Source organism: Lipomyces japonicus (assembly GCF_038497905.1).
Source record: "Lipomyces japonicus strain CBS 7319 unplaced genomic scaffold V1514scaffold_22, whole genome shotgun sequence".
NCBI classification, from domain to species: Eukaryota; Fungi; Ascomycota; class Lipomycetes; order Lipomycetales; family Lipomycetaceae; genus Lipomyces; species Lipomyces japonicus.
Genome location: NW_027117834.1, coordinates 84,798 through 110,193, shown reverse-complemented (window position 1 = coordinate 110,193; position 25,396 = coordinate 84,798). Strand labels below are relative to the sequence as shown.

The 25,396-nt window shown below is 39.6% G+C and overlaps 12 protein-coding genes across 12 annotated transcripts; 8 read left to right on the top strand and 4 right to left on the bottom strand.

The window, feature by feature from the left end:
* Window positions 1-36: 36 nt before the first annotated feature.
* V1514DRAFT_331820 (WD40-repeat-containing domain protein) lies at window positions 37-2,558 on the top strand. The gene is made up of 8 exons (XM_066927752.1): window positions 37-287; window positions 506-546; window positions 650-747; window positions 825-975; window positions 1,046-1,342; window positions 1,401-1,565; window positions 1,619-2,208; window positions 2,265-2,558. The coding sequence occupies exons 1-8, from the start codon at window positions 241-243 to the stop codon at window positions 2,286-2,288; spliced, it is 1,413 nt and encodes a 470-aa protein (XP_066783061.1). The 5' UTR covers window positions 37-240; the 3' UTR covers window positions 2,289-2,558.
* A 1,666-nt stretch (window positions 2,559-4,224) lies between these two features.
* Window positions 4,225-6,783, top strand: V1514DRAFT_331812 (uncharacterized protein). Its single transcript, XM_066927751.1, has 2 exons — window positions 4,225-5,460; window positions 5,506-6,783. Exons 1-2 carry the CDS (start codon window positions 4,312-4,314, stop codon window positions 6,601-6,603), a joined length of 2,247 nt encoding a protein of 748 aa, XP_066783060.1. The 5' UTR covers window positions 4,225-4,311; the 3' UTR covers window positions 6,604-6,783.
* A 391-nt stretch (window positions 6,784-7,174) lies between these two features.
* V1514DRAFT_84233 (uncharacterized protein) lies at window positions 7,175-9,339 on the top strand. The gene is made up of 2 exons (XM_066930153.1): window positions 7,175-7,537; window positions 7,593-9,339. Exons 1-2 carry the CDS (start codon window positions 7,375-7,377, stop codon window positions 8,888-8,890), a joined length of 1,461 nt encoding a protein of 486 aa, XP_066783059.1. The 5' UTR covers window positions 7,175-7,374; the 3' UTR covers window positions 8,891-9,339.
* V1514DRAFT_84230 (lariat debranching enzyme, C-terminal domain-containing protein) lies at window positions 9,163-10,986 on the top strand. The gene is made up of 2 exons (XM_066930152.1): window positions 9,163-10,782; window positions 10,845-10,986. The coding sequence occupies exons 1-2, from the start codon at window positions 9,435-9,437 to the stop codon at window positions 10,925-10,927; spliced, it is 1,431 nt and encodes a 476-aa protein (XP_066783058.1). The 5' UTR covers window positions 9,163-9,434; the 3' UTR covers window positions 10,928-10,986.
* V1514DRAFT_331809 (uncharacterized protein) lies at window positions 10,946-11,817 on the bottom strand. Its single transcript, XM_066927750.1, has one exon. The coding sequence runs from the start codon at window positions 11,744-11,746 to the stop codon at window positions 11,045-11,047; it is 702 nt and encodes a 233-aa protein (XP_066783057.1). The 5' UTR covers window positions 11,747-11,817; the 3' UTR covers window positions 10,946-11,044.
* Window positions 11,818-12,242: 425 nt separating this feature from the next.
* V1514DRAFT_331808 (60S ribosomal protein uL24) lies at window positions 12,243-13,018 on the bottom strand. The gene is made up of 3 exons (XM_066927749.1): window positions 12,854-13,018; window positions 12,641-12,753; window positions 12,243-12,586 (listed from the first exon to the last, which is right to left on the bottom strand). The coding sequence occupies exons 1-3, from the start codon at window positions 12,870-12,872 to the stop codon at window positions 12,338-12,340; spliced, it is 381 nt and encodes a 126-aa protein (XP_066783056.1). The 5' UTR covers window positions 12,873-13,018; the 3' UTR covers window positions 12,243-12,337.
* Window positions 13,019-13,122: 104 nt separating this feature from the next.
* Window positions 13,123-16,950, top strand: V1514DRAFT_84201 (uncharacterized protein). Its single transcript, XM_066930151.1, has 4 exons — window positions 13,123-13,337; window positions 13,462-14,698; window positions 15,023-15,554; window positions 15,607-16,950. Exons 2-4 carry the CDS (start codon window positions 13,466-13,468, stop codon window positions 16,638-16,640), a joined length of 2,799 nt encoding a protein of 932 aa, XP_066783055.1. The 5' UTR covers window positions 13,123-13,337; window positions 13,462-13,465; the 3' UTR covers window positions 16,641-16,950.
* Window positions 16,951-17,025: 75 nt separating this feature from the next.
* Window positions 17,026-19,317, top strand: V1514DRAFT_331803 (uncharacterized protein). Its single transcript, XM_066927748.1, has 2 exons — window positions 17,026-19,142; window positions 19,205-19,317. Exon 1 carries the CDS (start codon window positions 17,261-17,263, stop codon window positions 18,974-18,976), a length of 1,716 nt encoding a protein of 571 aa, XP_066783054.1. The 5' UTR covers window positions 17,026-17,260; the 3' UTR covers window positions 18,977-19,142; window positions 19,205-19,317.
* Window positions 19,318-19,869: 552 nt separating this feature from the next.
* V1514DRAFT_331801 (WD40-repeat-containing domain protein) lies at window positions 19,870-21,877 on the top strand. Its single transcript, XM_066927747.1, has 2 exons — window positions 19,870-20,583; window positions 20,643-21,877. The coding sequence occupies exons 1-2, from the start codon at window positions 19,983-19,985 to the stop codon at window positions 21,668-21,670; spliced, it is 1,629 nt and encodes a 542-aa protein (XP_066783053.1). The 5' UTR covers window positions 19,870-19,982; the 3' UTR covers window positions 21,671-21,877.
* Window positions 21,762-22,821, bottom strand: V1514DRAFT_281326 (TatD family; the record flags this gene model as incomplete). Its single annotated transcript, XM_066925068.1, has 2 exons — window positions 21,762-22,283; window positions 22,351-22,821. 2 exons carry the CDS (start codon window positions 22,819-22,821, stop codon window positions 21,762-21,764), a joined length of 993 nt encoding a protein of 330 aa, XP_066783052.1.
* A 292-nt stretch (window positions 22,822-23,113) lies between these two features.
* V1514DRAFT_331797 (uncharacterized protein) lies at window positions 23,114-24,491 on the top strand. The gene is made up of 3 exons (XM_066927746.1): window positions 23,114-23,316; window positions 23,394-23,480; window positions 23,544-24,491. Exons 1-3 carry the CDS (start codon window positions 23,148-23,150, stop codon window positions 24,389-24,391), a joined length of 1,104 nt encoding a protein of 367 aa, XP_066783051.1. The 5' UTR covers window positions 23,114-23,147; the 3' UTR covers window positions 24,392-24,491.
* Window positions 24,352-25,281, bottom strand: V1514DRAFT_331796 (uncharacterized protein). The gene has a single exon (XM_066927745.1). It carries the CDS (start codon window positions 25,018-25,020, stop codon window positions 24,505-24,507), a length of 516 nt encoding a protein of 171 aa, XP_066783050.1. The 5' UTR covers window positions 25,021-25,281; the 3' UTR covers window positions 24,352-24,504.
* Between the last annotated feature and the right edge of the window lie 115 nt (window positions 25,282-25,396).

The window sequence follows — 25,396 nt, the reverse complement described above, 5'->3', positions numbered from 1 at the left end:
CCGTGCCAACCCGCCTTGTCTCTGCTATAATTTCAAATCTCGTTTTAAAGGCCCTCAGCGTCGAAATCAAGTCGCTCACTGTCAACTATAGTTGTTTTACAATTTTCTGAGTATCTTTACCCAAGGTGTTGGTTTCAACTCGTGTGTTCTGCATTTGTCGACGGGTTTAAATTCGCAGCTTTTTTTTTTAAACTGGAAGCTCCACAGCACTCCCACTCGGCTTCACAGGTTCAATCAAATATGGTCGAAGGTCCGGACGGACACCCACCGACGTGGAAGTTTGCTCAGTACGTATTTTTGATTTAAAGCATGCATTTATGACGTCTCCCGTATTTTATTGCTGCGTTTTGGCATTGTTCAAGTTTTGTATCCGGTTAAAGCTTTTCGTCTTGTGATTGATGGCAATAACTTCACCTGCTCTACCAATTATGGCTGCTTCGCTACTATGTCTTTTTTTTTCAATAAAAAATTAAGCAAGACGATTTGTGACTAATTTCATTGTTAGGTGTTTTGGCGATAAAGGAGATACAGAAGATATCACTGAAGGTACGGGGCATAATGGCGAATGATCCTTGTTTCGTCCTCGTTGATCGCGAAAGAGATGTGGAGTTAAAGATCTCGATTACATGATTCTAATTGAAATATTTAGCTGACATTATCTCTACTGTCGAGTTCGATCACACTGGCAACTATTTGGCTACTGGTGACAAGGGAGGTCGGGTTGTATTATTCGAAAGAAATGACAACGTGAGTGTTATTTTAAAACAAAAAAAAACAAAAAAGATTTCAATTTTTGAAAAAAGTTCTAATATATTGTAAAACAGAAGAAAGGATGCGAATATAAATTTCATACCGAATTTCAATCGCACGAGCCGGAATTTGATTACCTAAAGTCTTTAGAGATTGAGGAGAAAATCAATAAAATCAAATGGTGCAGAAGGACCAATGCTGCGCATTTTTTGCTTTCAACTAATGGTTTGTTATCTAATTTTTTGTTAAAATGAAATGCATTGTGTATGATTTTTCGCTAATAACATGTTTTTAGACAAAACAATCAAGCTATGGAAGATTTATGAGAAATCTCTCAAGGTTGTTTCTGAAAATAATTTATCTGATACTGTTGGTGGACGACCTCCTAATCCTCTATCATTGGACTCACTTCGCTTACCACGCATGACCTTGCACGATACCATAATCGCTGCCACTCCAAAAAAGATTTACGGGAATGCACATGCATATCATATCAATTCGATCAGTGTCAATTCAGATGGTGAAACTTTTATATCTGCTGATGATCTTCGGATAAATTTGTGGAACTTGGGGATAGCAGACCAAAGCTTTAGTATGTCGCAAAATTTACATTTAAATTGGATTTCTTCTATCTAACTGCTAATGTTTAGACATTGTTGATATTAAACCGGCAAACATGGAAGAGCTTACGGAAGTAATAACAGCAGCCGAGTTCCATCCACTGAGTTGCAATTATTTTGTGTATTCTTCTAGCAAAGGCACTATCAAGCTGGCTGACATGCGCGAAAGTGCGCTTTGCGACGCACATGCCAAAAGTAAGGACATGAAAAAAGTACTTTTTGATTCAGAGTCAGGCTAATAAGCGCAGTGTTCGAAGTAGCGGAAGATCCTAGAGAGCGATCATTTTTCTCTGAAATCATTTCATCCATATCAGACGTTCGTTTTTCTCAGGACGGACGGTATATTGTTTCTAGAGATTATCTGACAGTCAAAATTTGGGACGTCGCGATGGAACGCGAACCAATCAAGACAATTAACATACATGAGCATTTGCGACCTCGATTATGCGATACGTATGACAATGACTCGATCTTTGATAAGTTTGAAGTCGTGTTATCGGGAGATGGGAAATCAGTCATGACCGGATCGTACAACAATAACTTTATGATCTACCCCGATGCTACTGATATCGAGGCAGAGGAAACAGAAGTCGTATTGCAAGCAGATAAATCAGCTTTTAAGGCCAAACGTGTTGGTGTTGCTGCCCCGATTGGACGTTCAGGTGCGCGAAACGGTGGTGGCGTAAGCCCACGGAGCACTTCACCTATACGACCTGGCATGACAGGAGGGTTGAATAGAGCTAGGCGTGACAACGAAGACATTGACTTCAACAAGAAGATACTTCACATGAGCTGGCATCCGCATGAGGATTCCATTGCTATTGCGGCGACTAATAACGTAAGTGCGACTGGCATTAATTTTCTATTTATCATTCATTCTAATTGATCATCTAGTTGTTCGTGTTCTCCACATTGTGATGATTTGCTCAGGGTATGGAGAAAATTGTTACGATAATAGTTAAGAAAGCAAGTGTGTATACAGTACAGGAGATAATAGTAACTTAATTGAAGGCCTTTTTTTGTATAATTATAGTCAAGTAAAAAAAAAGCCAAAGCCGCATTTCTTTATACAATTTGAACCAGATTTAAATGATTGGCTGTTTATACGTATGGATTATCTTAAAACGTATCGTTCACGATGACGGATATTTGTAAACAAATGTTTTTGCACTTCACAATATTATTTTTCCATCGTCGTCATCGACAAGGTTAATTCCCTTGCGTTTAAGGTTTGGCGCCACGCCTTGTTGAATTCTTCCTTTACCCGAGTATTATTAACGTTATATTATTATTGATTGCAATCTTTACTCTCTCCAAAATCCAATTCAATTATCAATTTTTATTTTATTTTAATTGATAAATATTTGTCTTTCTCTTAGGTATATATATATATATATAATTACTGGCCGAGCTTTTGTTAAAGCCGGGTACGGGCAAAATTATTCGGCATGAATCAACAGGGTTTCAATTTGGGATCTTCCCCAGCGAATATGCCCGGGCAAATGCCTGGACCTGCCAACCAGCAGCAGCAGCAGACAGGTACTTGGAAAGACAACATTAGTCCTCAGCAAAGGCAAACTTTTATAAATGCCTTGTAAGGGGTTTTTATTTTTTTTTATTGTATTGCCATTATATAATTGGTTAGGTCCCATGCTAGATCAGGGATCGCTAACGCTTTTTGTTCAGTGTTGCCGCATTCAAAAAGATGTCACCTGCTGGTCCTCATGATCGCATTGTTGGATACGCTCAAGTTATGGAAAATCAAGCGTTTGCTAATGCCACAACTAAAGTGAGCTTTAAATTAATTATGAATCTTTTAATGGCGCATTTTAACAATGATCAGGATGAGTACGTTGCCTCGCTAAAGAGCAGGATGGAATATGTGCGGAATTCTATCGAAGGCCGGAGTAGAGGTGGGCCTCAGCAATCACAGTTTGCTCAAAATAATCAGACCGGGCAATTACCTCAGCAGCAACAGCAACAGCAACAGCAACAGCAACAGCAACAACAGTTACAATTACAACAACAGCAACAGCCGCCTCAACAGCAGCCTGTGAACCCAATCGCACAACAGCCTAATCAACAACAACAAGCACCACAGTATGGACAAAGACCTTCGGACGAGATGTTTGGGTTGATGCAACCGCAGCAATTAAATCAAATGCAACAACAATTTCAGCAACAGCAGCCTACATCACAGCAAAATGCTCAGCCAAACATGCCCCAACAACATTTGAATCAAATGCCGAATATGAATGGAAATCAACAAATTAACGCTGCTGCCTATCAGAATGCTCTTCGGCAATTAATGACACAAAATCAGCAAAACCAAGTGCAATCGGGTGCGGCCATAAATTCTTCAGGCCAAATGAGTCAAGTTCAGCAATCCCAGTCGGCTATGCAAGGGCAACGCATGAATTCTGCTTTATTTGCGCAAATGCTTCAGCAGCAGCAGCAGCAGCAGCAACCAAATGGCCAATTTAATCAGCAAATACGTAAGCCTTTCAATCAACAAGCACAGCAGCAGCAGGAACAACAGCAACAACAAAGGCAGCAGCAACAAGGTCAAAATCAAGATCAAGTGCAAATTCAAGGGCAAGGTTTGCAACAAGGTCAGCGAGGAGCAGAAGGAAACCAGGCTGATCTGCAAGTGATGTTACAAATGCTTAGAAGGCAGCAGCAACAGCAGCAACAGCAGCAACTCAATCCAAACCAAAGTAATTCTCAGAATCCACAATTTCAGAACACGGGACAACATCAGATGGGCGATACCAGTTCTATTCCATCTGATATGAGCCAATCACAACAGCAACAGTTTGCTGCGTTTCAAAAGATGATGCAGCAACGGGCAGCCCAACAACAACAACAACAACAACAACAACAACAACAGCAACAGCAGCAACAGCAGCAACAGCAGCAGCAACAGCAACACAAGATCGGTATGCCAGTGACACAATCTAATAATATGGGTATTCCTCAACCGACATCGCAAAATATGCCCAATCAATTGCAAAATAAAGCTTCTTTTCAGTCGCAACAAAACATGGGACGTTCTCAGACTGCTCAGCAGCAACAGCCTCAAGTTCATGCTGCTGATCAATCAGTTCCTAACACGACGAATCCCAATGCACCACAAGAACTTAGAAATGTTGTTATGAAGATGCCTATTCCACCAATTTTGTTGAAAACCCTCACTTTTTTACCTCCAGATGTGAATACTTGGCCGCAGATATTTAGATTAATACAAAGCAATAGCATCTCTAAGGAAATGCTACCAATTGTAAAAAGCGTTCATACACAGCACGAAAACTGGGTAAGAACTCTTTATGCTCAGCAGCAAATGCAAAGGCAACAACAGCAACAACAACAGCAGCAGCAACAAAATGTTGACTTGGTGCAAGTTGGAGCTCATGGTCATCAGAAACCTGGAATGTCGCAAAATATGCAACAGCAATTCAACGCAAATAACAATGCTAATAATTCACCGATGGTATCTATAAATTCAATGATACGGGAACAGCCGCAACAATTACAGCAACCCATTATGAGCGGGTCAGGTCACCAACAGGCCATGACGATTCCTCATCAATATCCTGTAAATCAGAACACGACGCCCTTAATGCATAATATGAATTTACCTCAGCAGGCAAATCAACAGTCGATGTTCAATTCAAATGTTCAGGAACAGTCACCGCAGAGAACTCAAGTGACGCCTCAGCTGGGTCCCCAGGTACTTCCTCAACAGCAACAACAGCAGCAGCAACAAAGAAACTGGATGGGGCCTCAAAAAAAACAAGGTCAACCGCAGCAAATAGATCAACATAATCAGGGTGAAATGAATATTTCTGGGCAAAAAGTGTATGGTAATGACCAGCAGGAGAGAGATCGGGTACGCCTTCATGAATTATATGAAGAGGTAGGTAACTCCAAAGCCAAAAGTCAACCTCTCGATCTATCTCAAGAAGAAGCGATGAAGGTCAGGGCTAGTGTAACTCAAATTCAGGAAGCATGTCGACAACTGGAACGGTTAATACAATGGGCCCATATATCCTTGCGGAATGAGACAGTTACACGAAAGTTAATATATATGGTAAGATAACATAGTTATTTTTAAATGCCAGGCTAACCGGATTAGCAACTTGCATACAGGGAACAGTTTGAAGCGATGAATAGAGGAATTTTTTACTTTAACTTGCAATCTATTATGCAGTTCAGGCAAGAATTATCCAAAGTTTTTAATTTTGTTCGAAGAACGCAACAAAAAAATGTTCCCGGTGGAAATCTACAACCGGGACAGGCGCATCAAGCAGTCTCCCCGCCGATGGCGCAAGCGTCTCCACGATTTGTGCCACAGCAGGTACAATCCTCGCCGATTCCTTCACAGCAACCGTTGTTACAGAATCAAGCATCATCCTCTTCCTTTGATGGCAATGTCATGGCAACGCATCAACAGCCCACAAGGGGCCGTGGAGCGAATGCACAAGTTCAGCAACAACAGAACCAACAGAACTTGCCTAACGAAGGATCCGTGCAACAGCAAAAACCTCAACAATCATTCATGGCAGTTACTCAGGTTCCTGTGGCAAATGCACGTGGTCGTGGCCGCGGAAAGGCGCAACCACAAGTACAATCTAGTACTACACAAGCTACGATACCCATCTCGACACCGGCTAATTTTATATCTGGACAAACTTCAACTGCAGATAATCTTAATATAACACTTCCTGCGACCTCAACGAAGATGTCTCCTACTTCGAGCTTTTCAGGTATGAATAGTCCGCAGGGAGTTCCAGTCTACACTCAAACTGCTCCGTTGGATGCGTCACAACTAAAGTTACCTCAAAACAGAAAAAGGTCTGCAACTAGTAAAGTAGGAGGTTCAAGTCCTGTCGTGGAATTAGAACCTCCTTTGAAGAAAGAGAAAACTGAGACGAAAGGCCCTGGCAGGGGTAGGCCTCCATCATCAGCAGCAAAATACAATCAAGCACAGACTGGGCCGACTTTTCAGCAGCTTGAAGAGGCATCCAAGCAAAAAGCCGCAGTGTTGGCAGAAGAGGAAGCAACGAAGCGTCGTGAGCTAGCCCAGAACGACCCCTTATCGTACGCTCTTCAAGCAATCGCTGAGGTTTGCGCTGTTGATCCGATAACCGGGAACAGTCTTGTCACGTCTGAGAAGGCACCGATTTTATCATTGGCTAAGCCTTTGAAAGTCTTGTATACAAGTATTGTATAGTTTTTTAAGTAACAAAGTCACAACGTCTTTTTGTATATTGTTTTATGATTGAAAAGCATTTTTTTTAAGTTTTTTTTAAGTTTTTTTTTTTTTTTGGGAATGAGGATTATAATGCATAAAGTGTACAAATTATTTTAGCTACGTGTTTCTGTTTTCAGTAATATAGTTTAATGATCATAATTATGTATGAATTGTAAGAGGAATATGTAACGTTAATGGGATTTCCGCTTGTTTAGCAAGTATTGGTGAATTGTAATTTTAAGGCGTTCAGGTCCAAGAGCTTTTGTATACGCTAAACTCAAAATCAATTGAATAGTGTCATGATTGTGTAAGTCGCATATGCGATAGTTACGTATGATCTAAGTTCAATTTATTTATAATATTTTATAATTCGTCATAATGAATTTAATTAAGCGTGGGAGATATTCACTACATATAGTTAGTTATATTAACATCTAACGTCTTCCGCATTTGGTGACGTGGCTGGTGTTACTTATTCTCAATTAGGAAGTGGCTGGATATGAAAACCCAGCCACGCCCCTAATTTAAGCCAATTTTGGCAATTCCCGCAAGCCGCACGAGCACTTGGAACCCTGAAAACATCAGATGGCTTCGGCAAAAGGTATTTTGCAGGTCATACGGAGGAAATCTCGAGATTTGCCAAAATAAAATGTTTTACAACAATTTACAATATAAAATGACTTGGTTTCCTCAATTTGGTTTTTCTGCATTTTTGCCTGCGTTTAGAATATCTCATCAATTTTAACAACCATGATTCACATATCATTAAAGAAATCAATAGCAACTGCGCTAATACTGTTTGCTGGAATCTCTGCAGCACTTCCTACACAGTCTTCAAATAATTATCCCGTGATAAATGTTGGTGGAGGTAATGTTTCGGGTGGCACCACGGCTGTCACTATAACTGCGCAAGGTAAAGATAGCATGCAATCTAACCTTCTAACTGGCAGTTAACTAATGAAATTTAGGTGATTCTATTTGTACCCCTGACTCTACAACTACTGTTACTGTTAAGGCACAATCTACTGTTACTCAAGTTGTTGCGGTTACCTCTATTGTAACTAGTTATGAAACCGTTAGTGCCACACAATATGTGACTGTCACTCCTGAGCCAGCCGAGCCTACCACAACCATCACTATTATTCCTATTCCGTCAACCATTACAGAAACTGTTGGCTTAACCTCAGTGATTACTCAGTATGAATCGCTTACTTCTACACAATATTTGACTGTCACGGCAAGATTTGCGGACCCTACCACAACGGTTACCGTTACTCCTGAACTATCGACGATCACTGAAACTATTGGGGTTACATCTGTGGTTACTAAGAGTGAATCTCTTACAGCAACAAAATACATCACTGTATCTGCGCAGTATTCTACATTGGTTGCATCGGCAACGATTACTGTTACGGAGAGAGCAACGCAAACAGGCATTCCTAGGACGACGGTTATTGCGGAACCAATTACCACGATTACTGTTGAAAAAGAGCACACAGTAACAAAAACGATAGCAAAAACCAATCTTTTGACTGATTCTGCTACTGCCACGACGACATTGGTTCAATATGTCACCGTTACTCCTTCAGTTGCCGCTGTTGACCCATCCACGATTATAGTAAGGTCCACCCGCGCGGATCCTTCCACGGTCACTGTTACTGCTACATCTGTGGTTACTCCAGATACAGTTACTGTCACAGCTGAACGGTCGGCTACGGCTAAGTCTATTAGCGACGATACCCAGGCATCATCTTCCGCTGTTACGACTTCTGACGATACTATTACGACAATCGTGGTGACGCAAAAAATTACGCAAATCCCTGAGACTACTGTTATAATAACTGCTCCCGCACAGACTCAAACCGTAATTGTGTCTAGCTCAGCCGTTGTCATTAACGGGCAAACCACTTACGTGACTGAGACGATTACAAAGACTCTTCCGAGCTCAGTCTCGTCTGCCACAGTTTCTGGTGCTGTGTCCACTGTCTCCCAAAGCTCGGGCAATAGACAGGCATCCAGTTCTAGTGGGTCTATTTTGAATCCATTGCCTGTGGCAAGTACTATTCCATCACAAACAATCAGAACAGATAATAAAGGTTCGACAACTATGATTTCCTCCAAGACCGCAGCGGCTTCCACATATACACCAAGTCCGTGGAGAAATGATACTATTTCTCGAACAGTATCTTATTCGCCTGTCCCGACGCTGATTACCATTTCAAGCATCTATCCATCATCCAATAACACTACCTCTGAATCTTGGTAAACGGCTACAGATAATACTTTAATTCTTTATTTATTAAATTTCTTGTATTTTGTTCATTATTTTGTTTATTATTTTATGGGTATTAATGGAGTTAATTGGTTTCCAGCGTATTTGCCTGTTCTGCGCAATACAGCTTGCGATACACTTGTAATGTTAAGAATTAATAGAAACGACAACTTATCTTACTCTCGGCAAGAATGACACCTCTATTGAAACTCTTCCATGGGTTCATGATTGTTATCCATACTGATCGCATAACAAAATACTCGAATTTAGAAAAACCCTGAAGTGTTTATACTTATTTATCTGCTCATTTTGTTGTACTTGCATACTTGGTTTTCGAAGTCTGCAGAGCCAATTTTATTAATTCACTGGCCGTAGATAATGGTTGTGTTACCGGTGACAGCGAGACAATATGTATAAACGCGCGAAGTATGTGTGTAAAATACAAACTTACATCACTAAAAAACGTACCTGCTTCGATAACAAGAAATACCACAACAAATAAGCGACGCATAAATCATACGACAAATACAAACCAAGCATGAGCAAAAATCGGTTACTTTCTGTTGCGTTTGAAGGATGTTGTCATAGTGAGCTTGACAAGATTTATAGCGCCGTCGCCAAGCTGAAAGCTCCGCTGGACCTGCTAATTATCGGAGGTGATTTTCAAGCAGTCAGAAACCATAGTGATTTAAATTGCATGTCAGTTCCCAGAAAATACTTACAACTGGGTGATTTTGCCGATTATTATTCAGGAAGAAAAACAGCTCCAATTTTGACAGTCTTCATTGGCGGGAATCACGAGGCCAGCAATTACCTATGGGAGCTATACTACGGAGGATGGGTAGCAAAAAACATATACTACTTAGGTGCTGCAGGGGTCATTGATGTCGGGGGAGTTAGAATAGCAGGATTATCTGGAATATTCAATAGGCCTCACTACTTTCACGGGCATCACGAGAGAATGCCATATTCAGGCTCAGATGTACGTTCGGCATACCACATTCGACAATTCGAAGTTCTGAAGTTATATCAATTAACCGGAAAGGTGGAGATTGCACTTTCACACGACTGGCCTGCGGGAATTGAACACCATGGTGATCTAGCGCAGTTACTCAGAGTTAAAAAGCATTTCAAATCAGACATAACCAACAAGGCATTGGGATCTCCACCTGCTATGTCACTTCTCAAGAAATTGAAGCCCAAGCACTGGTTCAGTGCGCATTTACATGTTAAATATCCTGCAATTATTGAGCACAAAAACAGTCATCAGACTAAGAAACAAAAGCTAGATTCCTTTGAGTCAGAAGTATTAGATACTGGGTCACGCAGTATACAAAAAGATACACTCGCGATTGTGTCACAAGCTGAGGTTGCAACGACTAATGAACCCAATGAAAAACTGCACGAAGAGAGTGGCATCATCAGCGTCGACCACGATAAACCGCAAGGGAAAGAAGAAGAGGATCAGGAGAAAGAAAACGCAAAAAGAGAAGGACACCAAAAAGAGCTACACGACCAAGACGATGAAGGATACGCTCATACGAGATTTCTTGCTCTTGATAAATGCTTACCAAGACGCAAATTTTTACAGGCATTTACTATTCCGTCTAACTTAAAGCGCAAACAGCATGCTATTTTACGATATGATCCAGAATGGCTTGCTATTACTAAAGCCATGGAGCCTTTTATGAGTCTGGAAGCAGACGAAAGACCATTGTTTAACACCCCGGAGGGTAAAGTAGAGCTTTCTAGATTAATAGCCGCGGCAAAAGTATGGGTCAATGAGAACATTGTTGCCGAAAGAAAATTAGACGTTCCTTTAAATTTTCAGATTACTGCCCCGGTCACGAAACCTAACGACAACATGAGTCTACTGTCGGTGCAACGTATGTAGTACATACCATATTTTTTTTTTTTTTTGGATGCCCAAATTCTAATTAATATATAGCAAAGGAATACGAAAATAATCAAACTCAAGACTTTTGCAATTTACTTGAAATACCAAACAGAATATACTTTGGTAAAAATTGAGATGCGGCCTATGTACTGTCTAAAACTAAACTGACTTGCTCGGATAAAGTCGAATAACTTTGCAATTACTATTACCATTTAAATGTACATAAAAAATAAAAAAATAAAATTAACTAATTACGCCGATTTCATAATATCCATAATTTTCAACTTCCCATTTTTGTTAGTTCTTTCTCTTTCGGCTTTGGCTTTTGCCAACATTTGCTGTAAAGAATTTTGCTTTCTCATTTTTTGCCGGTTTCGACTTGAAGCACTAGATTTATTTTGAGCAAGCAAATCGAGTGGTACATTATGAACTGAAGTCTGCGGCGAATTGACCAGGTTTTGAGAAGAAGCTGTCCTATCAGCATTTTCGGTCTTGGGAATTCTCGCAGACCTAGGTGGCAGTTCAAATCTAGTGTCTAATCCACAAACCAGGCATGAATAGCATAATATTCTTTTATGACTGGATTTGTAATTCACTAGATCCTGATTCGGTAATTTTGATGGTCTATGGCTTTCTGAGTTCTTCTCCTGATCATTCTCTAGCGGCTTATTTCGTTCCCTTTCTCGTTGTCTCTTGTCCTTTCGTCGTTTATTTACTTGATTCTTTGCGACTCGTAAATGAACTAATTTTACACGTAAATTTTTTCCCGGAATCCAAACTGTATTGCAGGCTGCGCATGCTGAGCGAAAAAGTTGATCGGGCAATGTTACATTCCTGATCTCTGCTTGAGATATAAACTGGCGATATAAGTGTGAAGATATAGCTGGAACATCAAGGACGGCATGAGCTGAAGTTTGTAGATGAAGTAATAGAGCTTCCGTCGACGCAGACATATTTTACCGTAACATCAGATGTGTTTTATCTTTAAGTTTGGACAGGCATATTGTTCTCGCATAGGTTTATCTATAAATTATATTACATATTCGGGTATTTCCCCTTACTTAAAAAATACTACGCGCTAGTTATCACATAACCAATATTAAATTAATCTTTAACATGCAGAGAATGATTATTAAAAAAATTGTATATCCACTTTCAAAACGTTCTCCTTGTAGACATGCAAAGAGAACAATCTGCCGCGGATCATGAATTTTGAGCCTATAAAGACGTATAATTCGATTTAATATATGGGAGTCGTTTACCACGACTGAAAGCAAAAAACAACAATGTAGATTGCAACCAGAAACACACCTCAAAAAGTCGTGCGCGTGGAGATAAGTTCCCAAGAAAAGCAAAAACGAAACACAGAAGAGAACTATTAGAGGTATTGTTTTGAATAATAGCGCAGGTATTTTGCTCGTTCATAATTCAATCAAACATCAAAAAACTAGAGCCAAATTTGTAAATTCACCTATAACTACAAAACTTAAGAAACAAAATTCCATCCTGACAAAACGCTTTTTATTTCATAAACTTTTGTACATCTAAGCGGTAACAGCCTTTCTAGCTAACAGAGCCTCTCTGTCCTTAGTGAGCTTCAACTTGGTGATGACAACCTTTGAAGGGTGAACTGAAACTGGGACAGAAGAACCATTGACCTTGTCCTTAGTCAACTTCTCAACCTGAATGGAGAACTTAAGACGGTAGACCTGAGTGACCTTGCCCTCCTTGCCCTTGTAGGATCCACGGACAACGGAAATTTCATCGTCTTGGCGAATAGGAACTGAGCGAACCTGAACGAAAACGCATAAGATATTGATAATGATCGAAGCTTAACTATAACAAACCTTGTATTTCTCTCGTAATTCCTTTGACAGAGGAGCCGACAATAAAACTCTCTTGACTGATGAAGGAGCGGCGAAATGAGCCTTGCGAGACTTGCTGCGCGAAGACGAAACGTCTACATATCAGATTAGCAAGTTACTCACGCCTAATGATAAAGCCATAATAGATCGATTCAATTTCCATAATTGTATTTATCTCAGAATTTGCTTTCATACCTCTTGAAACCTTGGCCATTGTGAATCTGTTGTTGATACTGAATTGACAACTGCTTGTCTTGTCTCTGTGCAAGTTCGTACTTCACCAACGCGCAGGTGTGTTCCATTTCGGTGAAATCTGTCACCCGGCTACAATAAAAGCAGTCACAATTAAAATTTACATACCCTAAAAACGCAGTTTAGTTGCCCTAAAGCTACAAAACCCTCAGTGCAGCTGTGCTTAATTTGCTTAGTAATATCGTACTAATATCCAACTTATAGTTTTACCACCCAACTTTGTCGAACTCAAATCGAGTCATTACAATTAATTATAAACACTCATCGCTCAAGGTTTCATAAACGTTGCAATCCTGATACTCCACAATCTGAAAATTTCGTATTTTTGAAGGTTATAATATAATATGCGTTTTGATTCAGTAGATGCTATGAGTTACTGAGAAGATTTATACTGTTTGACCTTGAAATATCTCTTGTTGACCTAGAGGTAAGATAACCGATCCATTTCCTGTTGGTTTGGATTTGGGAATTGACCGGATAGGCAGTATTGAAATCACCTAAGCTTTTACGGATAATATGTTTGGGAAGACTTACCATGCGCCAGCTTTTAGTACGATGAGCTCTGGCTCGCATCTTCCGCGCACAGACAACGATGACTTCGATTCTACAGCCAAAGTTAAGCAATTTAAAGACTCTATCGAAAATAATTTCAAAACTTTATGGTACCTGAGAGAATCAGATCCGTTGTTTTTTGATGAGGTTTTTCAATTGGTGATTGCGCAGTCGCTAGAAAATATGGAGCCTTCACCGTCGCGGGAACAAAGGATTTCAGTTGCTGATTCAGCCCCACCTGGTTGGCTAATTTCGTTTATTTTGGTCATCTCGCGAGGGTTAAATACATCAGCGAATGGAATGACTGAGAAAATTAGTGAATTATTTTCAAAGATTTCAATTAAACAGTCTGACAACCGACCACAAAACGCCTCACCAGATGTAGGTTCAAATTTGAATCCAACAGAAAGAAGGTTACCCATCAATTTGTATACAAATTCGAATTTAGCAGATTTAAAATTGAACGATTTACAATCAATGTCAGAGCTTGAGTTGAGGATACTTTCGAATGAATATAGAACGATGATAGATGGTTTAGAGAGGCAATACTTGACCAATGGGTCGATAATTGGACAGAAGGAATTCGACTACGGCCAACGCGCGAAAATTTGTTTAGCTTCAATTGACGCTTTACTAAAGGCTAGACTTACTGGAAATTTTTCATCAGGTCTTGGTTCTCAGAATGCTTCTTCTAACAGTTCATATATTCATCAACCTCTTTCTGTACCCGTTATACCTTCTCAGAATTTAGCATCACAGCAGAATGATTCTTCGTATCAAATGTCCATTCAACAACCGTATCCATACCAGCCATTAAACGCGTCAGTGTCGAAAGATAATGAAAATATATCATCGAATGGACTTCCAGCTCAAAGTACTTCGAATTTAACGACTTATAATATCTCTTCGCAAAACATAGCTGAAAAGTCAGTAACAATGGCTTTGAAAAGACCTGCTCCGGCAGAGTTCACTCAGAACAATACGATTCAAAAGAGTAGTTCTCTAACAACTGAACCGATAACTGTGAATTCAAATATCGCTATGATGAGCGATCCCGGTTTTTCACAAGGAAAAGGGAGCAATGTTAAGAATTCAGAAAAATTTAACAATTTTGATTATACTGGAACTCTGGAGCAGGATCATAACGCACACAAGCGACCACAGACCCAGCAGAATGGTAATGGATTAACTAATTTATCTGATATTCCATTGTCTGAGACAAATATGTTTCTCAATGTCCAAGATATTGCCAGTAAAGTACTTAGAGCATTAGGTAGACATCCGGACTATTATCCTCTAAACCGTGCGCTAGTTCCGCTTGTTAGATGCGATAAGCCATATTTGAATAAACGAAGCGATCTTGCAAAATTCAAAAAATACATGAATTGGGATGCGTTTGATCCACCAATAGTGACTGAAGATTTACAAATTTCGACTTCACTAGATCAGGCCAGTGCAATCACACAGAGCAAACAACTGTTAGGCTCCATAATGACTGATTCAACGGTTCAGAAGTCGAGCTTTGGTCGGAATCATTCGCAAGCATCTATTGCTGGCAAGAATGGTAAAGGACAGACACGTGGTCTTACCAAGCTCTCGTACGATCAATTCACAGTGATTCCTGATGACCACGATGAATCAAATGTTTTGCAGAATGCTACCAATGTGGTGCAATCAAGTGTCACAGAAAAGCCTTCTTCAAACTATCGAAGTAACAACTCTGTCTTTTCTGATTTAAATAAGCAATTGACAGCTAATCTGGATGTTGCTAAGCCGTCTTCTATGAATGATAAAGTGACTCTTACTGACATATCAAATGTGAATAAGAATACAGTCACGAGTACCGTTCTAGATGGATCGAATAATACCAGCACTAGCTCTCGACCAATTGCTCAAGCTACACTTGTTAAGCAACATCAAAATACACAAATGGCACGATTACAGACTACTTTGAATATACAGACTGTAAAAGCACAAGAAAACACCACAAAACCCGTCAATGAAGTTAATCAAGATGCGATTAGAATTGACAAGGTGTCTTCAATTATTGGGACCAGAGAAAAAGACAGTATGACGGATTCTACAGTCCAAGGTAAGCTTCAACAAATTTTTACCACTGAAAAAAAATATTAAATTTTTTAAAGAAACGAAAATCCAGAAAGACCAAACGACCACATACGAAAATCGGGTAGTGTTAGGTTTCACCCCTGTTAATCACGGAAATGATTCACGGACTTCGAATTCTTCTGCAAATGAGACACCTGTTCCTATTACAAATAATAAGTCAAATAAGTCTGCACCCGAACTAAAATCTTTAAATTCAGAAGTTGTACATCAATTGAGTGATAAAATATTGATGCCGGATTCTTCATTAATTTCATCAATCACAGAAAAGCATACTACGACAGACCAAGCACATGGAATACCGCACGCTTCTGAGCCACCGGAAAACAATATTAAGGCAACAGAAGAAGGAATTCAGACGGACGAATTTTTACCAGACAAGCCCAAGCTGAATATAACAATCCCTTCTCGGCCTGTGACCGATAATTTAAGTGCTGATGATTCATCGTTAGCTTTGCAATCGAAAAAAATGAAACCTAGGCTTTACATAAATTTACCCGCCTCTGCTATAGTGGCGCCAAGCTTGCCTGGTCTGTCAGAGTCGGCTCAGAACGATTCAAATATCATGGGCGCGGTCTCATCTGCATCAAAAACAGCAAAAAGGTCAACAGCGTCAGTATTACCGGAGAATAGCAAACCTCCAATAAGAATTATCATCCCACGGCTTCCAAAACGGGGTTATGAAATATATAAATGTTGTTGGGGTAACTGTCCAAGCAAATTACATAGTTTAGACAATTTATCAAAGCATGTCACCAAAAGGCATCATTCTCCCATTGGTAAGGACTGGATATGTTTGTGGCAAAACTGTCGCAATTCTCAGGGAATGAACAACAAGTTCCCCAATAGTGAGAAGTTAGACGAGCACATGGCAAAGACGCATTTTGCTGAATTAAAGAGAACATTAGGGCCTGGTATTCAAGTTCCAATTACGGATCATGCGCGGTACAAGGCTGATGTTTTGAGAGAGCTTGAAAAAAGAACCACGACGCCTATAGTCTACCCGGCAAAAATAGGGTACGGTGGTTTTCCAAAACTTGTTTCAAAACGTTAAACCATCACGGTTAATATTTGGGTAATGAAGGCTGATAATTTGTAATTTTAATTTTAATTGTTGTTTTATTGTTTTCTTATTTCGGGAGTCGGGACATATGTAAATTTTTTTGTTGGTTTATCTTATAACTGTATATTATTATGGTGAACATTGTTTTTGCATTTTTTTAATTTTTCTAGAGGACTAAACTATAGAAACGCGTAAAGTCTGTGAATTCAAAATCCAAAATTATACGTGCTCTGTGTCAACCCCGTATAATTGTCGGTACTCGGTAATTTTGAAATACCTTAAAGTTACCCGATGCCTTTGCAAAAGAAAAATTCAACATAAAGGTGCATTTAAATGTTTAGTCAATTTGCAAGTACGTTGCGGTCATTCGTAAACCTTTTTTTTTCTTTTCTGGCGTCGATATTAGCTCGAGGCTAACCCTTCGCACTTTTAACAAAATGCCCTGACCCTATATATATTATGCCCAGTCCGGATATTATGATTCTCCCTTCCAAACTCATTCTTAAATATTCGTTGTCGTGTTCATACTTGCCAAGCTGTTACTAAATTTTCGTAAACAAAACAATTTTTTTTTTAAAACTAAAAAAGATAAAATTACTAAATTATCAAAAATGATTTTTTCTAAACGTTTCTCCACAATCACGCCCTACATCTCCACAATGTTCCTAGGGTTGGAACTCGTGCTGATTGCTCAAGGCAACACACAATTAACATCTTCTATTTTCATTAACTCACTTATTAAATTCAGATTTATATTTTATTTTGTCATCCACACTTGCACCACAGTCAATCAACTTGCTCTAGTCGTTCTAAGTGCTTTTCTTGCAACAAACGTCTCGGCGAATTTGTTCAGCGTCCTGTTACATATTACAACTACTCAACAAATGTGTTTTAATTTTATTAGATATTTTGCTGAGCCTAATTGTTACTATATCACAAATTCATATGCATCTTTTCAGAACAACTTCGATAGAGTCGTCTCAGTGATACTGTCATTCGCCGCTTCACATACAACTACCATGACCCTAACCTCAATATCTGCCTTTCCGATGACCATGATCCAACAACTTTCTAGTGGCTTAATCTCAAACCAAATATTATCAGATATTTCTTTACAGGTTTATGACAGGGTTTCAACTACCATACAATACGTACTAAGGATTGTGGTTTTGCATAATGGTAGTGTTGTCGGTTTATTCTGGAATTTTACGCTGCTTTGTCACTTGCTGAACGTTACCGTTATAACCCCTATTATTTACTTCTTATGCAAGTTGAATTATTTGGAAGTAGCTCAAACGTTCTCCAAATTTGTCATTTTTATTTTGATGGCATCTTTGAAATTCGCAGGCACGTTATGTTATTATCCATTGATGATATTGTCATGGCTGTCTTTTATTTTTCTGAAATACCTTGTCATCAAGTTCCTTTGGCTTGTGGACTTTCTAGTAGTTCACGCAGGGGATCCAATTTTTGATGATTTTATTAAGCCTTACGTCGTTCCAGCTGTTGTATATGTTGTTCGAAGCACTTATTACGTTTTTTCTTTTCCAGCGAAGTATTTTTGTTGCTATTTCCTACCCACCATCAGTTCTGCAGTTTGTGCTGTTATGAAATCATGCGTTGGAGTAGCTGTTTTTTTGGTTCATGGAGTTTTAAACATGCACTATTCTGCGCAGTTATTGAGTATCATATGTGTGATGTGGTTAATTACTGCTCATGTATGTTTTCGACAATGTCGCACGATTGACCGATACCTATTGCTGATATCATTTCCTTTTTATCTTGGCTTAGTTTATGTCAGCTCATACCGCATCGAAATATTTCAGTTTAAAGTTGTAATACCTCTTATACTTACTGTTCTCATATTTTGGATGATGAGAATTATTGCTACTCATGAGTTTCAAGTGTCAATTAAAACTAACAGCACATTGATTGACCAGAAGAGCAAACCAAAAATATGCTCACATATTTTAAAGTTTTTTGTTTTTTATATTGTGATTGCTGAATTTTTTCGGTGGATCATATGTCCAATGACATTGATGGTTGTTTTCAACTTCGTCTTTCTAATTTTCCTACAAGGCCATGTTCGTTACATGATATTTTTCCCAATTATCTTGTGGGTATCACTCAAACTGAGTTTAATTATCAACCTACAGTTAATGAACAACAAAATTTACAGAATGATGAAATTTTTCACGGGTTGTAAATGTCATGATGGTGAAGAAGTTGGGTTTATGGTCGTGCAGAACCATGACCACCATGTTCGTGGTGCTATTGGGATGAAGGCTATTATTGTTACTTCAAAAACGCAAAGCACGTTATGCTGATAAAAATTAGTACATTGATAAAGACATTGCGCTTGGAGCTTATTTAAATTGATGACTGCTTCACGAATAGATTGTTGAATTGATTCTCAACCAGTGCATATATTTTGATAAAAGCCACTGCTCATCTACATTACGCTATTGATTGACATTGAATATCCGAGATGAGGTATTATTGAAACGTAACTTTCTTTGTTGATTTCTTATTATAACACATACTGATGGATGTAGGTTGAAATATGCGTTTTGGTAACAAGCTGGCAAAGTTGGCAAGATTTGTTAGTTATGAGGGTTCATGTTGTTAACATAATTTTCGTTGGTAGCTATATATTTAGTATTCAATACCTACCTTTTCATGCATTCTACCATTGTGTCTCTGTACTATTACCTTAATACATTACTTTCATTGAAGTCACCATTATGCATCGTTACACAATGTATTCGTATGAGTTCAGGGGCTTCAGCGTGAAGCGTAAAAGCTTGAGTTTCTCGGTACATTTTAAAAACTCATGAAGGTACATGAGTTTAGTAGTTTATACGTAAGGGGTGAAATTACATAAATGACAAATGGACGAGGAAAAATATCAAAAATTGCTTGGGTCAACCGTTACAGAAATGTAACCCAACTGTGCGTCAATTCAAAAAAAAAAAAAAAAGGTCAACCTGCAACGGAATATCAAGATCAATAGTAATTTGGAAAAACTTTAATTTAAAATAAATTTCAGTAAATATTTATTTTCCGGCTTTAAAATTAATTGACTGTAGCGTTAATATGCAGAATAATAACGCGTCCACAACGCGTTCAAAAGCGCGTTTGACAATGACCGGGTAAGTTTACCCAAAACGCGTTTGTCTTCTCGGCTCTCAAGTTCACTACAAATTATATCTCAGTTTGATCCGTTCGTCAAGTGTTTTTATTTTCTTTCCCTTTTCTGTCCTTAAATTACACACAAGTCAAACAGATGAATGGATAGTATTATACTGCAAATTTAATTTTCAAGATTTCCACATGTTTTCATCTTCAACACAGACGGATCGCGGACGACCACCGACCAAGAGGCGACGCGCGGGCACAGCAACCTCACAGAATACTTTGATTACACAGTTTACTCAAAAACCAAGTTTGGCAGATACCGAAAATTGTGCTCAAAATCTGGTATTGTCGTCGACGGTATTGTCATCATCACCTCTACGCGACATTACCGAATCATCACTTTTTAATCGTCGCCATGATGGAAGAACATCTGCAAAAATAGAAGATCAAGAAGATGAGAATTTACTTCCTTCTCCAGAGTCCACTCCTCCTAGTAAAAAATTTTGCATAAAAAGTCGGGAATTAATTTACCGCAAGGTGGGCAATTCATTATGCCGGCGGTTGTTTATGAGAGAGTTGACTGGCAGCAATGGCAACAACAAGTTTTATTCTAGACACGATTCCGCGTTTGAACTGCGCACGTTTTATTCGACCAAAGAAGACGTGTATAATATTCAAAACGTGCAAAGGCCGAGTACGCCATTTGCGATAACATCTTGCCGGAACGCTCCAGTATCTGTGGTCGGTGATGAGTCAGGCGTTATTCATTTCATAGATACCGAGCGGCCTACTATTTGTAAGTTGATATGCAAAAAAAGAAAATATTGACGAGAGTAATCTAATATTGTTATTTAGCCAAACCGATAATGAAACTGCAGTGTCATGATAATGCAATCTTCGATATGAATTTTTCTCAGGATGACATGCTATTAGCAACTGGATCAGGCGATCAAAGCGCGCGTGTATTTGATGTTCAAGCTCAAAAATGCGTGGCAGTATTGGATCCATATGATAATAATTCCGTAAAGCAAGTTCGGTTTTTTGCTGGTAGTAATTCCTGCCTTGCCGTGTCAACAAGGAACGGCACGGTTGCGTTGTTCGATATGAGGTGTTCATCAACCGAATCTGGGAAGTTCCCGGTAGCCTCGATTGCGAAAGCGCATAATGAAAAGGGTCGCAAGAGTAAAGGCATGGCTGGCAAAAGCGTGACGTGTCTGGAAATTTTGGATAACGACAACAACACGTTGCTGACTGCCGGTGAGGCCAACGGAATTGTTAAAGTTTGGGACGTGCGGAAAATGAGCAGCATGAGGCAGTACGTTGCACCTGTATTCCAAAGTTCAAGCAGCGAATCTGCAAGTGGCATAACGTCAATGGCGATCGATCGGGCCGGATCACGCCTGTGGGTGTTATCAAGAAACAGCAATTTGTACTCGTACGGGTTGGGCGGCACGGCGCTGGCGTGTGAGCCTTTGGAGATCTTGGCTCATCCGCGGCTTCGGGTTGGTTCGTTCTTTGTCAAGATCAGCGTGACCGAAACTGCGCCCAATTTGTCTAGTGGGTATGTTGCTTGTGGCAGCACGGATGGCTGTGTGGTAGTTTTCCCATCATCGGGCAGGGCCAGGTTGCCGCTGCACGACAAGGCTTCAAACCGTGCCGGCGGTTTCACGTTTTCTGGAGGACATCATAGTGAAGTTACTAGTGTTTCATGGGGTTCACGCGGTGAATTAATTGAAATTAGTGACGACTGCATGGTCCGGCGGTGGCAAGCATATCAAGATTCGTCAAGGGCAGAGGAAATTTGTAAGAAATGGCAGCCACATGGAACGGCAACAGAAGAATGGCATCGCACGGACGCGTATGCCGAACCTTTGCATTATTAAAAATGACAATAGCATTAATTTCATTTTGGGAGTAACTAAGGGATTGGTTTTTGATGATTGAGCATATATAAAATAAAAATTCTTTGTCACTTTATATATTATAAAGTTTCCTTGCATTTTCACGTGTGATTGATAAAACTTCTTCAGCGGTGACCCCATCGCCAACCAGGTCGGCCACTTTTTGGGCCGTGAACGGAATCATGCCAGAATGGGAAACCGCGTATTGAGGTTTTTTGTTTCGCTGAAAATTTGATGGGATCATGAACGGCGAATCAGTTTCCAAAAGGATGCGATTTAAGATCTGCCGACCGGATTGTTGCAACAACGCAGTCGTGGTCTTTAACGATTGGAACGTGATCACGCCGGTTATGCCAATCATGGAATTGGGGAAATAGTCTAATATTTCTCGACCCATCCATGCTGAATCAGTGAAGCAATGAACATGAACCGGATGATTTCGGGGCAAGTTTTCTACTAAAATTTTTATAGTATCTTCCTCAGCTTCCCTGGTATGAACCACTAACGGCTTGTTAATGATTTGAGTAGCGATTTCAATTTGTCGTTTAAAGACCTGTCGCTGAACGTCATGAGGTGATTGTGATTTTTTGTAGTCCTTTGTTAAATCTATTATTAGCCATTTCACCTATACATATATTTATATATAAATAATAAAAACACACCAGTCCACATTCTCCAATCGCTACGCATCGGGGATGAGTCCATGCTTCCAGCATGTCGGCTTCGACTTGAGGGTTATAATATTTGGCGGAGTGCGGGTGACAGCCCATGGTAAAAAAATAATCACCTTTCCAATTCCGCAATAACTTTGTATCTTCATGAAAAATATCTGATAATAGTTTCCACTTGTTGCTTACCGGAATGTCGCAGTACACGTCCACGATGGCTTCTACTTGCGGTTGAAACAACAAGTTCATAAGGTCGACCTCGTCGGTCACGCCGCCACCAGTGCTGTTGCCATTGTCACGGGCGGAAACTTTCTCCAGGGCCATAGATAACGTGGTAGAAACGTGACAATGCGTATCAATAAACCGTGCCGTCGACGCCGGACTTTCTGACACGTAGTGATCTTGAATTGGTAAATACCGACTTTTGGAAGTCTTGGAAGAAGATGACGATGTAGACGTTGCCATGTTTCGATAAAAACCAAAATGTTTGAGTGATAGATTTGCCAAGCAAGAAGAATTCACCAAAGATATCACAGTGTTACTAGCCAGTTTTGGCATAATGCTTGCCCAAAACTCAGACTTCAACCCACAGAACGTAGTGTTTGTAACTACAGTAAGTAATATGCAGGACAATTAAAAGCAATTCCGACAATCTTTAAATTTTCAGGGGGTGAACATCTACAATCGCGCGTTGCCGTGACTACGCGTTTGCAGTAACGAGCAATAGATGTGATTTTAACTTTACACCCTATAAAACATTTCCAATTAAATGCTACAACTGATGGAATTTAATGTCATTTTGCATTGAGTACAACAGATTTAATATTCCAGACTCGGACGAAGAAGCAGAGGAGCTAGAAGAAGAACACTTGCAAGCTGCGATCATGCTGCCAGCTCAACACTGCAAACCAAGTAACCGATTACATCGCAAATTTGAAAAAACAACTAAAATAAATAAGGGTATCTAAATATATAGTAATGTATTTTTAGTTTCGTTTTTTTTTAATTTATCTAACCACTAGGGAGATAATCATTAGAGACTAAAACCGCACAATCAGATTTTCGACAAGCACTGAACGAACAAGAGTTATTTTTACCACAACCACAACCAAGTTTGTTTTCTAGTATAAATTCTTGCAATTTTGCAATTGAGTTTAAACATACTAAATCTCTTGTCACTTCGGTAGGCAGGGACAATAATCCAGGCTCCTGTCAAATTGACGTTGCGACTAAGGGCGACAGTGGTGGTGGAATTTCAGGTCCAGTTTCTCGGCCAAAGTTGGTTATACCGGCTTCGTTAGTTGACGGTTCAACTTTGTCGAGACAACATTCTGAATTAAACATTGTTGGAGTAAGGCCAAATGACCTTGACGAACATGTTCATGCCACTCACAGTATTACCACGACGAACAACAAGCACAGAGGAAATAAGGACATTGAAGACGAAGATAACGATGACGATCCTGTAATCTTTCCACCATTTGTCATTCAATCTTCAGGAACAGATACATTCATTATTGACACGACGAATGAAAACGACAGCGGACATAACCAAACTGTGCTATTGGAAGAACTAGAAGAAATATTAATGCATTCACCGGCCAAGCATGTACTAAATGCTGATAACAATGCACACCAAGTTTTAAGGAATTTACCAGTCAACGACAATATGTATAAGAGTTTGACAAGATCAAGGACTAGTACTACTGCTAATGTTGTTGCAGTCGAGGCTAAATTAAACAATAAAGAAAATTCTAAAAATAAAACCGCAATTACATTATCACTATTGCCAACAGCAGCAGCAGCAGAAGAAGAAGAAGAAGAAGAAGAAGAAGAAGAAGAAGTAGCCTCAGTAATAGGAACAGATCAGGTCGAAAATGCAAAAACAGACAACAACAAGTCTGTCGACAAAACTAATACTGTCAAGAAGCGACCGGCACCAGTATTGAATGACAAGTTTAAAAAGCCAATGTTTAGGATTGGCTTATCCAAACGGGCTAGGGTCGATTCGTTACATGCATATCTTCGACGGTAAAAATAAAATTAAAAATAAAAATAAAGATCGCAAATCTACTGTTTTGTATATTACAAAAAAAATACCCCACCTAGTATATACATAAATAACTAGAAAAAAACACATTTTTTTTTCTATGCTCGCCGAATTTCCCAGCTTACATTGGTGATGCTAACCTCGGCGGCAGCCTTTTCATCATAATCGTACCATTCATCAGATGTCAAATCCAAGTCTTCAAAAATGGCACCATTAGCCTCACTTTTGCATTGCCATGCGCCGTCGGGTTTAAACTCCACAAATTCCAAGCCTCTGGTTTCAATATCAACCACGTTCTTCCATTTGCCCGAATCGTCAATCGTGTATGGCACCGTGACCACCTTCGTGACCGCAGCGGCAGAGGACGTGGGCTTAAACGATGCCGATGATTCCCGGCGGCAGGCCTTGCATTTCCATACAAAATTTGCCTCACCACGACTTCCTGATAACGGATGCAACTCGTGAGCGGTAAGGTCAACCCAGTTTGGGTGCACCTCTCGGCAGGACGTGCATTCGACCTTGAACGTGAACACGTATGGTGATTCGACACTGTCAAATGGTACCAAATCAGTCACGCCATCAAGATCGGCTCGTAACGCAAGTGCTAACGGCATGATGATTTCTCCTTCCCTTGCGTGATAGAAGCCGTTAAAAATTTAACAATCAAATAATGCTTGCTACTATGTACGTCTTAATATACGTTGAAGCTATGTTGTGGCTGAAAGCAGATGTTCGTGGCGGTTCTCGTGGCAGTGCAAGGCAAGTTCTAAACAAAACTCTTTGCTAGTATACACATTCTCGTCGTGAAATAAAAAGGAATTAAATAAAGAAAAAAAATTAATAACCTCTACGAGATGATAAAACCAAAAAATAACAAAAAAATTAGAATTTTACAGCAAAAAAATGAAGAGAAGTAGAAGATAATCTGCCTAGACACCCTAAACCTAGATATAATACAAAATATCGTTCCATTCAAAGCCTTTCGAGATT

Coding starts and splice junctions, on each gene's coding strand:
- V1514DRAFT_84230 (XM_066930152.1), top strand. CDS start 9,435: ATGAGCAAAAATCGGTTACTTTCTGTTGCGTTTGAAGGATGTTGTCAT. Junction 10,783..10,844: donor GAGTCTACTGTCGGTGCAAC/GTATGTAGTACA, acceptor ATTAATATATAG/CAAAGGAATACGAAAATAAT.
- V1514DRAFT_331803 (XM_066927748.1), top strand. CDS start 17,261: ATGATTTTTTCTAAACGTTTCTCCACAATCACGCCCTACATCTCCACA.
- V1514DRAFT_331797 (XM_066927746.1), top strand. CDS start 23,148: ATGTCATTTTGCATTGAGTACAACAGATTTAATATTCCAGACTCGGAC. Junction 23,317..23,393: donor AACAACTAAAATAAATAAGG/GTATCTAAATAT, acceptor GATAATCATTAG/AGACTAAAACCGCACAATCA. Junction 23,481..23,543: donor ACAACCAAGTTTGTTTTCTA/GTATAAATTCTT, acceptor TCACTTCGGTAG/GCAGGGACAATAATCCAGGC.
- V1514DRAFT_84233 (XM_066930153.1), top strand. CDS start 7,375: ATGATTCACATATCATTAAAGAAATCAATAGCAACTGCGCTAATACTG. Junction 7,538..7,592: donor TGTCACTATAACTGCGCAAG/GTAAAGATAGCA, acceptor AATGAAATTTAG/GTGATTCTATTTGTACCCCT.
- V1514DRAFT_84201 (XM_066930151.1), top strand. CDS start 13,466: ATGAGCTCTGGCTCGCATCTTCCGCGCACAGACAACGATGACTTCGAT. Junction 14,699..15,022: donor AGACAAATATGTTTCTCAAT/GTCCAAGATATT, acceptor ATTGCTGGCAAG/AATGGTAAAGGACAGACACG. Junction 15,555..15,606: donor GACGGATTCTACAGTCCAAG/GTAAGCTTCAAC, acceptor AATTTTTTAAAG/AAACGAAAATCCAGAAAGAC.
- V1514DRAFT_331809 (XM_066927750.1), bottom strand. CDS start 11,746: ATGTCTGCGTCGACGGAAGCTCTATTACTTCATCTACAAACTTCAGCT.
- V1514DRAFT_331808 (XM_066927749.1), bottom strand. Junction 12,587..12,640: donor AATTACGAGAGAAATACAAG/GTTTGTTATAGT, acceptor GTTTTCGTTCAG/GTTCGCTCAGTTCCTATTCG.
- V1514DRAFT_331796 (XM_066927745.1), bottom strand. CDS start 25,020: ATGCCGTTAGCACTTGCGTTACGAGCCGATCTTGATGGCGTGACTGAT.
- V1514DRAFT_331820 (XM_066927752.1), top strand. CDS start 241: ATGGTCGAAGGTCCGGACGGACACCCACCGACGTGGAAGTTTGCTCA. Junction 547..649: donor TACAGAAGATATCACTGAAG/GTACGGGGCATA, acceptor TGAAATATTTAG/CTGACATTATCTCTACTGTC. Junction 976..1,045: donor TTTTTTGCTTTCAACTAATG/GTTTGTTATCTA, acceptor ACATGTTTTTAG/ACAAAACAATCAAGCTATGG.
- V1514DRAFT_331812 (XM_066927751.1), top strand. CDS start 4,312: ATGCCAGTGACACAATCTAATAATATGGGTATTCCTCAACCGACATCG. Junction 5,461..5,505: donor CACGAAAGTTAATATATATG/GTAAGATAACAT, acceptor TAACCGGATTAG/CAACTTGCATACAGGGAACA.
- V1514DRAFT_331801 (XM_066927747.1), top strand. CDS start 19,983: ATGTTTTCATCTTCAACACAGACGGATCGCGGACGACCACCGACCAAG. Junction 20,584..20,642: donor TACCGAGCGGCCTACTATTT/GTAAGTTGATAT, acceptor ATTGTTATTTAG/CCAAACCGATAATGAAACTG.